This window comes from Micromesistius poutassou (assembly GCF_964030765.1).
Source record: "Micromesistius poutassou genome assembly, contig: SCAFFOLD_5542, whole genome shotgun sequence".
Taxonomy (NCBI): domain Eukaryota; kingdom Metazoa; phylum Chordata; class Actinopteri; order Gadiformes; family Gadidae; genus Micromesistius; species Micromesistius poutassou.
Genome location: NW_028179815.1, coordinates 1 through 15,611, shown reverse-complemented (window position 1 = coordinate 15,611; position 15,611 = coordinate 1). Strand labels below are relative to the sequence as shown.

At 43.2% G+C, this 15,611-nt stretch overlaps 3 protein-coding genes across 3 annotated transcripts; 1 reads left to right on the top strand and 2 right to left on the bottom strand.

Moving 5' to 3' along the window:
* Nucleotides 1–19: 19 nt before the first annotated feature.
* LOC311371463 (protein-lysine N-trimethyltransferase SMYD5-like) lies at nt 20–1,491 on the bottom strand. The gene is made up of 4 exons (XM_084489511.1): nt 1,407–1,491; nt 962–1,070; nt 361–500; nt 20–118 (listed from the first exon to the last, which is right to left on the bottom strand). The coding sequence occupies exons 1-4, from the start codon at nt 1,476–1,478 to the stop codon at nt 110–112; spliced, it is 330 nt and encodes a 109-aa protein (XP_084345637.1). The 5' UTR covers nt 1,479–1,491; the 3' UTR covers nt 20–109.
* A 1,922-nt stretch (nt 1,492–3,413) lies between these two features.
* On the top strand, nt 3,414–5,387 carry LOC311371466 (uncharacterized protein; the record flags this gene model as incomplete). The annotated part of the gene is made up of 4 exons (XM_084489513.1): nt 3,414–3,490; nt 4,067–4,239; nt 4,489–4,721; nt 5,007–5,387. Exons 2-4 carry the CDS (start codon nt 4,068–4,070, stop codon nt 5,385–5,387), a joined length of 786 nt encoding a protein of 261 aa, XP_084345639.1. The 5' UTR covers nt 3,414–3,490; nt 4,067.
* A 5,357-nt stretch (nt 5,388–10,744) lies between these two features.
* On the bottom strand, nt 10,745–15,464 carry LOC311371464 (sideroflexin-5-like; the record flags this gene model as incomplete). The annotated part of the gene is made up of 11 exons (XM_084489512.1): nt 10,745–10,858; nt 11,234–11,351; nt 11,968–12,053; nt 12,934–13,049; nt 13,338–13,428; nt 13,950–14,015; nt 14,586–14,642; nt 14,786–14,839; nt 15,019–15,044; nt 15,208–15,262; nt 15,438–15,464. Coding segments are annotated over 11 exons (774 nt in total), but the record flags the coding sequence as incomplete, so codon positions are not given.
* Nucleotides 15,465–15,611: the final 147 nt, after the last annotated feature.

Below are 15,611 nucleotides of genomic sequence, written 5' to 3'. Positions count from 1 at the left end.
ACTATTTCCTTATAGACATGGCACAGTTTCCATAGCCCATCTTGGGATATGGAGGTCATCTTTTTTCTTTCCAACCAAGGAAATCAGTGCTACTCCATAAAATATTCCATTATAACATCTGCACAGGAGAAAAATAGGGCAATGTCAATTTTAATTTCAAGCCAAATGCCTACACATTTAATACAATTAATGTTGGTATACATTTGCAGGTATACAACAAGCCGACTACCAGTTGGCCATATCTCATTCCCAAAGTGTATACTGCAAGTGATACTATAACGACATGCACACGTTTCATGCAATCATGCTTTGAGCGTTACCTGCCATGATGCAGCGCAGAAACAGGCAACAAGAGCTCACCTGACAGTGTGGGCAGGCTTGGTGGCGGTCGGCCTGCACCCGGCACAGCTCCGGGTACGGCAGGCTGAGCCCAGGCTTCCCACTAAGCCGCCTGGCATTCTCCTCCGCTCCCTCCAGAGCACGCATACAGTACTCACAGGCTGAGAGACAGACAAACAGACGGAGAGGGTGAGCGGGAGAGAATGGCCGACAAGAGACAGACAGATGGCCAGACAGAGAGCGAGAGAAAAAGGCAAACGAGATAGCAAGAGAGAGGGCGACAGACAGACAGACAGACAGACAGAAGCAAGATTGCAGGCCGTTATAGAGGGAGTTTATTTGCAATCTGACCTATTAGGTCGGATTGCAAATAGTCAATAAAGTTGAAATAGGCTATATGTGATTTATGAAGAAAATATCGTTTCTGCAATAGATGAGATGATGATACAATGAGAAAAAGCAGGCATAATTAGAATCAGATGTTTTCATACACATTTAAATCCAGGAAATTATTTCATACATTACAACAAATGTACAGAAATACATATCCTTCCACCACATGAATGATAGCGCCAACTGCTAGAGTCCTTTGCAAACTGTTGCAATGTGCAAGATATCTCACCTCTATATTTATATAATGCATTCCACAGGAACTGAGATGAAACAACGGGACGTTCAACAAAAATAGTGTCTCCTTTCTTGATGCTCCTCCTGGCAAAAAGGCCTTTCCCCTGCAACGTGGAAGTTCTTCATTAGTTTGTTTGTAGAATACATTAACACAAGGGACTGTCATGACAAAACAATTTACAGGATGAAAACTAGCTAGACGTTAAGTCTCTGCCACGCTACCCAGAGATCATTTAGGGATGCAATCCGATATCGCTTTTGATCGCAATCTCCCATCAGATCCTAGGGATGGACAGCCTACTGCTGGTTTGCTGTGGGATCATGTCATCATGGTCCACTCACGTGGATCTGCTAATGTGGAGCTAATGTCTGATTTAAGCGTCAATTCGAGCACGGCAATTTAAACAATCGAGTCACCGCCAAGCAGCAAGAGGGTCTACCTTGATCTTGTCAATAAATCGGACTTCCACACAACTGCTAACTTTGCCGGGATCCACGCAGAGAGAAAACATGTCATCTTGGGGAGCAGCCATGTTTAGTTGTGTAACCTTTTCCCTTTCAACCCTGCACCGACGTGGTGAATGAATGAATGCAAGAGGGCTCCCTCTAGTGGCGGATAAAAAGACAAATCAGGTTTCAGAAAGGTTTAATCTTTATTTGTTTTATAAGCGTTGAGGGCATCACAATCTCCCTCCTCTGTTATAGCCTAAATGTAATCAAACATTTTGCACATGGTTCCTAATAACACACACACACACACACACACACACACACACACACACACACACACACACACACACACACACACACACACACACACACACACACACACACACACACACACACACACACACTGCTACAAAACAATATTATTACAAACTGCGGGGGGCAGTGTTGCAATAACGTTTTCCCATCTAGATGATGTCACGTTTCAGAAGAACTTGATTTTACATTAATGAAGTTGTACATGTATTGGCTCGGCGAAGAACAGATGATGTGTTCATTACTACCTCAGGGCAAACAATGAAAGAGTAGAAGGTCCAGACGACCATTAGACAGACGGAGAGTCGAGGGAAACAACAAGAGGGGGAACCTGATTAAGGCAAGAAAGGAGGATCTACAGCAGTGTTTCTCAACCTTTTTTGAGCAAACGCCCCCCTTACCTTACCCTGATCCTCTGGCGCCCCCCCCCCCCCCCCCCCCCCCATTATTATAGTTAATTTTTTTTTTTTTTTTTAATTGCGACACCCGTGGGTGCTACATTGCTTGAATAAAAAACTTCTGTGCCGTTTTGGTTTCTTCTGGACAAGAAAATGTGTATTCAGAGTTTTATTAAAAGGTTTTATTATTGAGCTATTGAAGTTAAATACGTATCAGTGTTTGTGTACATTTTTATTGGTTATTGAACTGTTAACCCGCAAACTTGGGTTCAATGTGTGCACGAAAGACTCCCTTTGTTTACGTGACGTTGCCTAGCAACGCTGCGCATGTGCAGCCTTCATCCGCTCCGTTCTGAGAGTAGCACGTTTAAGTTTGCGGCCAAATAGTAATTAAAGTAGTTTGTTACTATACAAGTTAAGCGCCTGTAACATCAGTGTTAAATGCGTATGTGCCGGTTGGCGTGCGTACCTTATGAAAGTAAGTGTTTATCGGTTCGCAGACGTAATGCGCACGTTCTATTGTTTACAATTAGCATGCTAAGCGGCGTTATCTTTATTCACGTCTTGTGTTGCCTTACTATGTAATATGGATGAGATTCATGTTGCTTAGTGTAATGCCCCATCCACCGCTTGCTTTGCATGTCCCGCAAACCAACCAGTGGAAGTCAGGGGAGGGCGAACTAGTTTCTGAAGCACCACGCTGCTGCGATGAGGTGGATTTGTTCATCGGCGTTACTATGGCGATCATGACGGTACTGAGCATAAAGTAAAAAGTAGATGAGACGATAGAGGGGTTAGAAACCCATATGAAGATAGGCTCTTTATTTCAGTTATACTATTTTTGCACCGAAAATATTTGAAAACCATGAAAGTTTAAAAAGTTCAAAATAATGACCGCTACACAAGCGAAGTTGTGACGCCCCCGTGTTCGTTCCCAGCGCCCCCCTAGGTTCTACGAACGCCCCCCAGGGGGCGCTGCCGCCCCCGTTGAGAAACCCTGATCTACAGGATAACACAATACACTTCAGACTGCTACAACACAGATTGTTGCACATTTAGATTGGTGTGTTAAATTAGAGTGAGTGGTCCTTGTTATTGATTTAAGAAACATAATGTCAATCTATGCATTACATTTTTTCGATCGTGCATTTTTGCAAACAAAAAAACAATATGCACGCACCCCCGCTACTTTTCCATACTGTAGGGGCAGTGTTTCGAAAACGCACAGCTATTCGTTTAGTTTCACAATACAGAAGAACATCTTTGTTTACAAATGGAGTTTCCACGCGATGCCAGTGGTATGTTCCTCCAATAGAGGAGGCTGCAATTTCAGGACCGTAGTCCTAGGACCGCATTTCTAGAGTGTGAGTACTGAATGTGAATCAAGTTATAGTTGTTAAACGTTCAAAAACAGTTTCTGTGTCAGGAATTTGGCAGCAAAGTTAACGTTTGAAAGCCGAAGTGATAGTGAGCTTCCATCCAAAATATATCGCAAATGTAAACTGAGAATCCTCAGGAAATCGGCAAAAGAAAATCCCAATATATGTGGAACTATGGTCTTGCAATAGAGGAAGCTGCATGTTCAGGACCACAGTTCTGGGACCATCTCTAAAATAATGCCTCAACTTAACCATCCCTAACACAATACCTCAAATGACCATTTCTAACCTTAATACCTAAACTAACTCTAAACTGAACCATCTCAATACTAATACCTAACCTAAACCTAACGTTACCCATTTCTAAAAATACCTTAACAACTACCCTACACCTTACTATCTCGAACCTAATACCTAAGCTTACCCTAACCATTAAAAAGAAGCTCAATCTAGGACACGATTCAAAATGTATTTGGGTCCATCACTAGGCTTAGGACTTATCTATGTTGGTGAAGTGATCTCAAAATGTTCTATTTGACCAATTAAGGCTCTCTTTTTCAGGATGCATGTGTCAATCCAAGAGGGGAGGTCCCTGCCGGAATTGGAAAAATGCACCACATGCTGCAAGCACTTCCACTGCCCCTTCTGTAGCTCAAACGTGTTCCACCCAACAAAGCTGAGCAAGGTCAGAACCCATTTAGAGAGCCATTTCAACCGAGCGGTTCTCCATGAAGGTAAAGTTTGCCAACAATCTCTCGGGATATGCAAATACAGTTCCAATGTGTCTATGCATGAAAGGCTTCCTGGATGTTTTATTAAATTCTATTTTGAGCAATGAATCAAAATGAGTCCCTCTCTGATTTGTTTATGGTGACCAGCTACTAGTTTCTGATTGTAGTGTTCATCATTTCCACTTTGAAACACAACAATCCTAAAATAATTACACTCTTCTATGTTACTCTAATTCTATGTTATGTTTTTAGGATACACCATTCACAGATGTGGGTTGGACTGCAGACAACGTTGGCATTACCACTGTGTCCACTGCCAGTCGATGCTCTCACGTAAACTGGACTTCATTAAACATCTGTCTGTGTGCAAGAAGAGGCCCTTTAAAATAGCTCCGACCATCCTAGCCTCCACAGACCCCATCATCCCAGCTCCAACACCAGCATCTCTCACTGGGCCAACCACCTCAAGTGCACAGATGCAAATGGTCTGTTTGAAGCCAGTACATCAACTATTTTAAAACTAAGTACACGGATAGAAAGTAGTATTCGGGCGGAATAAACCTTTAAAACTAAGTACTTAGACAGAATGTAGTATTTGGATGGAATCAACTTTTCAACACTATTTGGGTGGAATAAGCTATTGGGTCTTACAAATGTTGTCCTTGGAACTGCTTTCTTTGACAATAACAATTAAATAGTTATACTATTGTAGTATGGGTAACTACACTGAAATACCTAGTATTTAATTCATCCCATTCTTGTGTTTCCAGGTGGCTGTGGAGGCAACAGGGTTGCAGCTTGTTATGATCCCCCAGGCTTTGTCGTCTTCCTGGTCCAACGCATCAGAGCTCAGCTCCATCTGCGGCGCTGCCCTCCCAAACCCCTCTGCCTTTCCCACTCCTGCGGAACACTCTTCAGCGGCCATTCCCACCACTATTCCAGGACCAAAGAAGAGGAGAAAACACAATGAAGATGCCACAGTGAAGAGGGAATGGGGTACAGCGGCGAAAAGAGCTCCTCAGCGACGCCAAAACTCTGAAAGTGGGAGGTTTGGGCTTGTGGTCGCTGACATGCTGGAAAAGGTCCCACTTGAGAAGCAAAATGACGTGAAATTGAAGATCTTCCAACTACTCAGTGAGTCGTCAATGTGAACATTGATAGGATTGAGGCGACACCACTTTTTGTTTCACATTTGTTAAAAGTTATGTGCCCTGACAACAGTATGCTGGTGATGTTATGTTGAAATCAATAATTGTTCCTTATCTGAACAGATTCTTTTTAAATAAAAAAAGTTACTTTGTAGTAAAGCATTTGAATTTATGAAAAATATTTTCTTCATCTTGACTGCAAAGTATTGATTCCCATCTTGCTTGTCAACATGGGAAGACGGTTGACAAGCAATACACAATCGATAAGGGAAGGAGGAGGTGGTCATGTCTGGAGAGATTTTACACAGCAGGGCAGTGGTGGACATGTCCTGGCTGGAATGAAAAGAGTGTTAAGTATTGCAGTATCAAGTGGTAGGCCTCCAAAACAAAAATGGAATGGAAAAATGACCTAGCACTGTCAGTTGAGGACAGGAAAGGAGACCTTTCTAGTCAAGAGTTTACACAAAGCTTATTCAATTAAAGGGCCCCTATTATTCCCCCGGGTGTGAGTATGATCAGCCTTTACAAGCCGTTTGAAAATCTACCCTTCCATGTGCCTTAAGGGCTGATTATGGTCCCACGTTCATGCAACGCAAGATGGTTACGGACAGTGTGCGAAATACCCTTCAATATTCGGGGGGGGTCCCCATCTCCCGATTGTTGCGCAATAGCGATCTAAAATTTTCTCATGCAGTAGGCCTATAGCATACTTAGCAGACGTTAAGGCGCAAAGTCAAAGTAGTTGTTTGTGGGCGGTTCTATGGCGCTGTTGCTATTATGACGGCGAGATAAATGAGCTTTGCGCCCGGCGCAAATCTAAAATGGGTTGGGCTGAAACCCGCATGGAAACTCGTAGGTGTGTTTTGGGCGTAACATGCAATAAACCAATGAGAGTGGCATCTCCCATCCCCTTTAAGAGCCAGCGCATTTTGACTTGACGAGTTGATTTTTGACAGCGCGTTTGCAGTCTCCGCTGAGACAAATGCATGACCACATGAATTTCAAACTTCAAATGGCTCAGTTTATGGCCAAATAATAGGCATAATTAATACTTGGAATAGCGTTTTCTTCTCCAACTTCAGAAACACCGATTCGTCATGTAAATTGCGGCAAAGACAACTTAAAACATATGCGGACGCGGTCCTCGATGGCCGCAACTGTGGGTCTATTTAATGATATGCGGCAATACATAAACAAACATCGTTTGTTACCAGTATTGTATACATTATCGTTTTCGATTTTTTTTTGGACATGCGCGCAGGTCCAAAAAAAACATGCGCGCGCAGGTAAAAAAAAAGAACATTTCGCGCAGGTCAAATTTTTTTTATATAATTTTGTTTTTAATTTATTTTTTAAATATTTTTTTTATCATTTTTATTATTTTTAACTTCTAAAATTAAGTGAAATATACATACACAGACTAAACTGTGATATGAAACAACTTTATCTTATAACCAAGTCTCATATAAAAAAGAAATATGGCCTTGCTTTTTCTTTGCAGAAAAATTAAAAATTGCAAAAACACCAATGATGATTCATAATGTTTGTCAATCGGATGCTTATTAGTTTTCTGGGGAACAGTCAGCCTCCTATCAACTGTATCAATCAAAGTCCTCATCTTCAATCATTGGTACTGCTAATCCTGTGTGTACAATGCATTTTGCTCTGGCGTCCTCCTTGGTCTGTTGTTGTTCTGGGATGCACTAACTTTATTTGCACTCAGTGGCCCATCCTTGTCGGAGGCCTTCTGTACCTGTGAGGTAGAATGGAGGGGTCCGATTTTTCTGTCTCTCATCCACTCCCGTCTCTCACTCAAACATACGCGCACACACAGCACAGCTCCAAGTTGTCTCTATACTATATTTCTGCTCCTTTTCATCTCCCGTCATAAGAACATTATGTATGTAACCGTGGCTATCTGTTGCGTGGCTTTCCCACTAAGATAGCTTTCTTTACAAAACATTAGTATTCATTTTTTGTGTTTCTCATGTCACAGAAACCACAGTGAATCCTTTCTGTGCCCCGCTGTGGTGTCGACAGCACAGAGCTCCGGTACCGTTACAGGACAGCGGTGGTTTCTTTCAGCTTGTATTGTATTCCAATTTTAGCGAGGACTTTGGGATGACCCGTCTGCCAATGACTTCATTTGGTTGTGTTTTAACCGGTGATTGTTGCGCCAAACTGTTTACAAAGGGACAATTGCTTGCGACGCAGCAAGTGCCTGCTAGTTGACCTACCGGGCGGGACGATCAGTACTTCCCCACATAAAGAGCTTAGTTCTGATTGGATCGCTTCCCAAATCGTCCCGCTTACATTTTCGTCTCGTTTTTATTTAGTATTTAGTTGTCGTCTCGTTTTCGTCAGACTGTAGACCAGGTATTTTTCGGTCAGTGGCGCAATTGCATTGGCGCATTTTTTAGATCACTAAAATTGCACCAAGTATCATTTGCGCCGGAACACGCCCCTGCTTTTCGCCGACACGCCTCTCCAGGCGCAAGTGTAGTGGTGCCTGGTTGCTGCGGGGGAAAATCAGCTTGCCGGGTGCAAACTAGCAACGACACATGCGTCGGTGTAGAAAGTCAATTGCACCGGGAGCAAGATAGGGCCCTTCTTCTGTTTGGCGCACATGGCTAATTTGCATACGCGCACAGGACTGGCTGGCTCCGCTTGGCAAAAAATAGAACATATTTGTGAATAAATGTTTACAATTCTGAATACTGGACATGGTGAGCTTAAACACATTTAAATTACCATTAGTGACAATAAAAAAAATTGACGAAATTTGAGACCCCCGTCAAATTTTGCTTTTGAGGCTTTCAGGGGGTCTCATGGGTTAATCGGGGGGGCTGGCCCCCGGACCCCCCCGTATTTCGCACACTGGTTACCCCTTACTTCCTTGCGGACCCTCCTTGAGTCCACCGCAAGGGCCTGACGTGCGCCTCCCAAAAATTGTAACCTTCCGTCGAGGCGACGCAGCAGCAAGGGCTGTGATTGGTCCGCTTACTAAAACCCGACGCAGAACCGTAAAGGTTCGCGACTGCGTCGAAGCGTCTCCGTGGTCATTGCGTTGTGTGAACGTGGAACCATAATCGGCCCTTTAGTGACATCACATGTGGGAGTGTCCACCTAGGGTCCAACCACACTGCCCCAGCCCATCACTCTCCTCCATCCCCCAGTCACTACATCGCTTATCGGCGTGGAGGAGTCAATTCAATTAGGTGGAGTGCAGCGGGTGGAATAGATCTGCTTCTTTTTAATCCTCCTTATGGCCACTTGCCCATCGTGCCCGTAACCCCCGAAGAGAACCACAATGGAAACAAGTCTTTGGCCGTTCTTGTGTACTTTTAATTATTTAAAATGTATGTTGTTACTTCCTTCAGGCAACCAAATATGTATTTATAATGGCAGAATTAATAAATGTTTCTATCTAGCGGGTTAACATTCTGCGTAAGAAGGTTCATTACGATGTCACTTTAACAAAATGATATGGCAATCATGTTCACTCAATTGTTAATAACTGAATTGATTGATTAATAGAACATTCAGTAGAATTTTGTAGATTTACTGGATTATTCTTTGCATACACAGTATGCATTTACACAAAACACTGTTAATATTGAAAACATAGTGGTCTTTATATATCCTATCATTAAACAAATTCGGAACTATCTGGGTTCGGCCATATCAGCTTTAACTCAAGTAGGAAGAGTGGGAGTTAACCAATGAGGAAACAACACACAGTAGTCCAACAAGGCCAAGGCTAAGTACCACCGTTGCCTCATTAGAACCAGGAAACACTCCGTCCTGAAAGTATTCAGTAAAGGTATTTATTACATAATTTAAATTACAGAAAGTTATTGTAAGTCACTTGTTAGCAAACATTTAGTATGAATTAAATCAGAATAATGTAGCACAAGGAAAAATAGTTAATATTGTGTGCAAAAGATAGCTATGGTCCTCCTCTGTCAATATTTAGCTAACAATTCCCTCCCGCGAGTTGAAGATGGTTCAAAGGACAATGCGCGATAGTGAACATGTTAAAGGTCCCATGGCATGCTATTTTATGGATGCTTTAATATAGGTATTAGTGGGCCCCTAATACAGTACTTGAAGACGTTCAAGAAATTAAGCCTTGGTGCAGAGTTACAGCCACTACGAGTTAGTCCCACAATGAGCTCTTCACAAACGCGCCGTTTTTAGAGGCGGGTCAAGGTGGAGGGTGGGGGTGTGGCCCTGAGCAGCTTGCGGCCACGGTACCATGCGCTAGTGTTTACAGTGGAACACTCCGGGTGCTCCGGCTGGAGTCCTGGAGCTCTATATCTAAATAATATCATATTATATTTAGATATCTATATAATTTAATGTATATTATCATGGTCAAAAGCTGTTTGCGCCTCTGGATGACATTATGAATCTCAAACGACCACTGCCGCGGCAGCGGTCCGTCGGAGCCCCGCTGGCCACCCCCGGGGCTGCCCGCCCAGCCCCGCTTCCACAGCAGCGGTCCATGTCGCGGTTCCCAATTCCTTCTCAACCAACCTGACGCAGTCTAGTCTTTTCACCAAATGGGAGCTTTATGCTAACTTGCGTTATTGTGTTGCGTGTTATGCGCCATAACACCAACAGCAGAACGGTTATCCAAATAACAAAGAACACTTGCGTGTGTGTATTCACACACACACATGTGGCGCTCGCACGGTCATAGCTCATTGTCTCATTGGCGGGCCAAATTTTCTGGGCGGGCCAAGCAGAGAAAAAGGGAGGTAACCTGGTCCCGTATGACGTCATACAGGACCGGAAGCCAAATCGAAGCGTTTCAGCGATCCTTTTTTCAAAGACGGAGTAAGATAGCTACTTCTCGGTTTACACCTAATGCAATTTTTAGCTACTGGGGGACCATAGGGAGGCTAGGGGAACTCAACTTAATGTTAGAAAAGTGAAATTTTCATGCCATGGGACCTTTAAGATAAAGAAATACCTGAACCCTCGCTGTAAGTGTTTGTGTTGTTAGTTCATATATTCACATTATTGGGGTCAAACAACCTGGTGTGTGGGGATATCTAGTCAAATATATCATATCATAAAAACATCCATTCACTGCTGCTAACGCATACAACACATATTCTGAGATTTATATTAGCTATGTCCTTGTACAGTAATCTGATGTTTCACAGTAGGCTTGGTTTTGTGGTCGTCGTCTTGTTATTTCATCGGCCGTGCAGAACCGCGTGTGAGCGTTACACTCCGTGTGATTAGTGTGTGGTGATCTACTCCCCTGTTCCTCAGCGAGAGGGTCCTTGGCCTGTGTTCCGATGGGCTTTGTCCAAGACAATTATTCACAGCCAGCCCCATTCACTCCCCCGCCATCCACTGCACTCTCCGACACACACCATTCATCATAAGCCCTTGTTGTAAATCAACACTCTGCAATCTGTCGCCATGGCAATCTCCGGCTCAAGGTGAGAAGCCTCGATCTGCGGAAAAAAGGCACAAAAAAAACCAACAAGCACACAACACGTAACGAATCAAGCATGAACTCAATATTTTTTTTCTTCAATCTTTGAGCTGCCTTCATCTGATAGAAGAGATGTCTGGGCCCCGTGGAAAATCGATGCGACTCATAATTAGACGCGGAAGGACACATCTGGGGTTAGACGATGAAGGGGCATGCGGGATGGGGGTTGGGCAAGAGGTGTACTTGTCAAGCCAAGTGCATGTAATTGGAATTCTATCCCAGCTGTTTCTGCACACAGAGGAGTGAGCTGCGTCGTCAGCGCTTACAGCAGCAGCAGCAGCAGCCGCCGCGGTTCGTTCAGCAGCACAAGAGCAGTCCGGAACATGGTCCCTACCTGAGACATCTGTGGAAACAGGCTAATGGCCAGAGGCAGGGAGAGGCTGAACGTAGCCAGGCACACCAGGCTGTGGATGGGGAGACGCAGTCGGCGGTGGTTCTGCAGAAACCGCAGTCTGTGGGAACACGGGATGAGTTAATCTGTTCAGGGTTTATTTTATATATATATATATATGGTGTGAATGTGAATATGGTCGAAAAATCCTCTACAAAGCTATGGTGCGGAGTGGCATTGCTTGTTTGTCTATCTCTTGTGGTTATGAGTGCAGTAATAATGATTATATAAGTCTACTTTTGCATTAGAGAAACGCTCAGTATGCCATCTGCAGTTGGGGCAAGCTTGATGTTGGATTAGACCTCTGGTGAATGAACACCAAAAACATAAGAGTGAAAGTAGCCACTGATGTGCTGGGTCAGTGATGTGCATAATCGAAAGAAAAAACATTTATCTCAATTACCGTCTTCAAGGGCAATCACAAAAAAAGTACCAAAAATGTATATAAAGATCATTCGCACATTTATTGTTCCGTCTGTGGAGCCGTTTATGTTGATGTCCGTGTCCGAGAGAGGTTTAAACCTCTAGGACCCTCTATACAGTAGTTTGTTCCAGTAGATGCCACTAAATTCGACACACTGGCCCTTTAAAACTGTATCTACATACGTATATGGAGACATATCGGAATAAACGTGAACAAACACGCACGGTACATTTAGACATATCTGTACACTCACTTCTCTAGGTAGGACATGAGGATGGGCGGTAAGACGAAGATGGGCATGGGCAGAACCACGCGCGTGAAGGCGGTCTCCATGATGGCCTGGAGGAGGACAGGAGAACGGGAGGACATATATATGTGATTTATTCCAGGCAACACATGCAGACATACAGTGTCCCTTTTTCACCACAATCGTTGCATCGTCCAGTTATAATTCAACTTTATTTTTCTGTTTAGAACTTCATTTGGGTTGTGTTGAGACATGCAGACAATTCACGTGGTAAATAAGTTACTGATTGTGTGCAGATTAAAAGACGTTCCAAAGGTCCAGTACTGGTCTGGTGGAATGCTTCAAGGACAATACCGGTCTTAGTGGTCATAACCGTCTCTCCTGGCATTACTCAAACATCCATTAACAATATAATTTGCTCTCACGCAAAATACTCTTCAGCATGGTTCAAGGAAGTCAGTTTGACAAATGATATAGCCACCAACAGATGTTTAAGTCCAGCCAGGAGAGATGGTTGTACAGACGATGGTTTGTTCACCCTGACTGGTTTGGTACTCATGGTACTTAGAGGTATGAATCCTGAAACAATATAACTCATCCACGCACGGATCAATCAAACAAGACTTGTTTGCTTCTCTTTAAATCGATTTGGCCAGAGGAGGAACAAATGGCAGTAAAAATCGAATGTTGAACAAGATGCATGGCTGCAGTGATACGGCGACATTGGCAGGCCTAAATCAACAGCAACCTTGCTCTTTAATGTCAAACCACATAGAATCAACCGCATCAAATTGATTAATTCACCATGCATGGAGAAGATGGCCCGGTCGAATGAGATAATACAGTTATGTCTAAACAAATTATTGAAGGAGTGGCTTTGGATGAACACTCGTCCTAAATTAACATATAGGAAACTGTGAATGCAAAATGTTTTTTTTCCCCATCTTACAGCCACACCTCCAACCCACTCACATTCTTAGCAGCGATTCTGGACGATCCGACCACATTGCCGTTGCTGTCCAGCACGTCGATGCCCTCGGTCAGCTCACTGTGCCTCATGAGGCCCACGTTGCAGATGTTTGCACAGGCTGAGAGAGACAGTGGAGTTGGGCTTAGAGAAGCACGTGAGGCACAGCTGGTGCTTTTAATGAACGAGTGTCACTATAATTCTGTTTACCTCAATCGTAAAATATCACCTTTACGATTGAGGTAAACGGAGTTATAGTGACACTCATTCATCAATAATCACCTTTCGATACAGTCCATACATACTACTTGATTGTACATGGGGATCCCAGTAAGAATCAAACCCCTAACCCTGTCTTAATCCCTTTCCTACCAGTGGATCCAGTGCATAGCGGCACATCAGTACGTACCCACAGCTGGGAAGGGGACCAGTCTCTGGATGATCATGCGGGTGGACGGGCTCAACTTGTTGGCCTTCTGAATCAGCACATTCAGTCCAACCTACAGCGCAGATATCCCATTGGGTAACATCGATTAGTTGCTATTACACCAATAGGTAATACTTTACCATTAGGTTCCATTAATGAACCATTCATCATTACCATTAGTTTATGTAGTAGTACCCTTACCCTAACCACTATGCAGTATTAGCATAGTGGTTAGGGTTAGGGTTAAGGTTATGATAGGTTACAGTTTGGGTTAAACCATAACTCTAACCCTAGAATTGAATACCTTAGTTAACAACTATTGTTAATTAACAGTTAATATTACTGTAGCACTCTTATAACACTCTATAGTAATAGTAAATGTATACCTCTAAATACAAGAAGATCAGTACTATATACAGAACTATACACATTAATACTACAACTACTTTTAAAACTGAACACGCACAACTGATTGGTCCATGAGACCGCCACCTGGATTAATCCTTTTGATAGTGCTTTTGAAGCACACTTGAAATGTAAAAACCCAACGGTGTGGACCTGCAGCAGAAGTGAGGATGAGGGCCAGGGACTTACTGCTATGGAGACGGCACTGGTCACAGCTCCCACGTAGCCTTGCAGAAACTTAGCAGTTGGCGTCGGCTGTATAACCACATCAAATACATAATATAATTGTAGCATATATTTATATATATGTGTGTGTGTGAAATACATATCTTTATAAAACGGGTGGCTTAAATCAAGCGATCTGATTGGTTCCCAACTGTTCCCAACTGACGCCCGTTCAGTTTACAGAGTTCCGTATCACTCCGTGCCTAACTTGAACTGTTGTTTATTTATATATAAAAGCAATAGCATAGTTCACTGAAGCCTACAAATAAGTTGATTGCTGGAGAGGGTGGAAATGTTGTAAAGCAATAGGCACACGGTGAGTGAACTGCTCGATAGCTTTTCCGACTTTCATACTTTTTCAAAATTGAGGGTGTCTATGACTTTCATTTCATTTAACCGTTTTATAAAAGCAATAGATCACTTCAGTCAGTTAAATGTGCTTATTATACCACAGTTAAGGGGGTCGATGTCCCTCTGCTGCGCGTCAGGACGAACAACGCCTCTTAACTGTGGTATAATGAGAACATTCCACAGCCTGTTGTGATCTATTGCTTAATTATACAACAAAACGTTGAAGTGAGCGGGTTTAAACCTCCCTACCTTGGTAGCATTGCGGTTGGCATAGTTCACACAGGCATTGTGACTCTGATTCAGCCACTAAAGGATGCAAGGAAGGAAGGATGGAAAGGAAAGAAGGAAGGTAGGTAGGTACATTACAAAAATACAAAGAGATATAGTTAAAGCCATCACTGTATTCCAATCTTTAAACTGCATAATGTCTGAATGAATGTATACTGTACCTGCCAAATTATGGTAGAAACCACTGTCTGATTTGGAAGTAGAAGGCCAATGACCTACACAAAATGTGATATTAAATATTATGACCTCCCTCTTGAGTCTAATAATGAGAATAAATGCACATAATTAGAATGCGGAGCAGATGGACATCCGCATAGAGGAGTCAACTTGTGGAAAAGTTGAATTATGCATTAAGAAAGCATATGCGATATCATGGGCTACAAAAATGACTCACAATCGGTGTTCCGAATGGTACATAACCTGTAGCGCAACAAAAACAAAAACAAACAAACAAACAAACAGACAAACCACAAAACCATATTCACCATGAAGGATTATGACAAAATGGTTTGAGACACAACTAAAAAAAGTCCACGCTTGGGGGGGGGGGGTGGGGGGGGGAGATCTTCATCTGAAGTCATACCTGACATTCTGAACGGCATGAAGATCTTCTCCCCGGTGTCGGGGTGAATGATGGCCTGTGTGCAAAGAGCATGACATCATCATCATCATCATCATCATCATCATCATCATCATCGTGCTGCCGGCCACAAGGGCGCAGGTCATTAAAAGATCACAGCTACGAGGGCTAGCACACAAGACCAAACCAGCCCCAGCTGTCACCTCTGGATCCACTGACACCACCACACTAACCTGTTTGACCTTCTGGGCTTCCCATAGCTGACGAGAAGAGGGAAAAAAACACATAATGGTTAAACAAGGATGAATCATTAGATGTGACAACGAGACAATGAATGACATTTTTTGATGACCATATTGATGTTATGGTTGACTCCATTGACTAACTCTGTGATTATGGGGCCGCGT

What these genes read in the sequence shown, in the direction of transcription:
- LOC311371463 (XM_084489511.1), bottom strand. Translation starts at nt 1,478, where the DNA reads ATGTTTTCTCTCTGCGTGGATCCCGGCAAAGTTAGCAGTTGTGTGGAA. An exon ending in GATTTATTGACAAGATCAAG is followed by an intron (nt 1,071 to 1,406) that starts GTAGACCCTCTT and finishes TCCACGTTGCAG; the next exon opens with GGGAAAGGCCTTTTTGCCAG. An exon ending in TGCATTATATAAATATAGAG is followed by an intron (nt 501 to 961) that starts GTGAGATATCTT and finishes TCTGTCTCTCAG; the next exon opens with CCTGTGAGTACTGTATGCGT.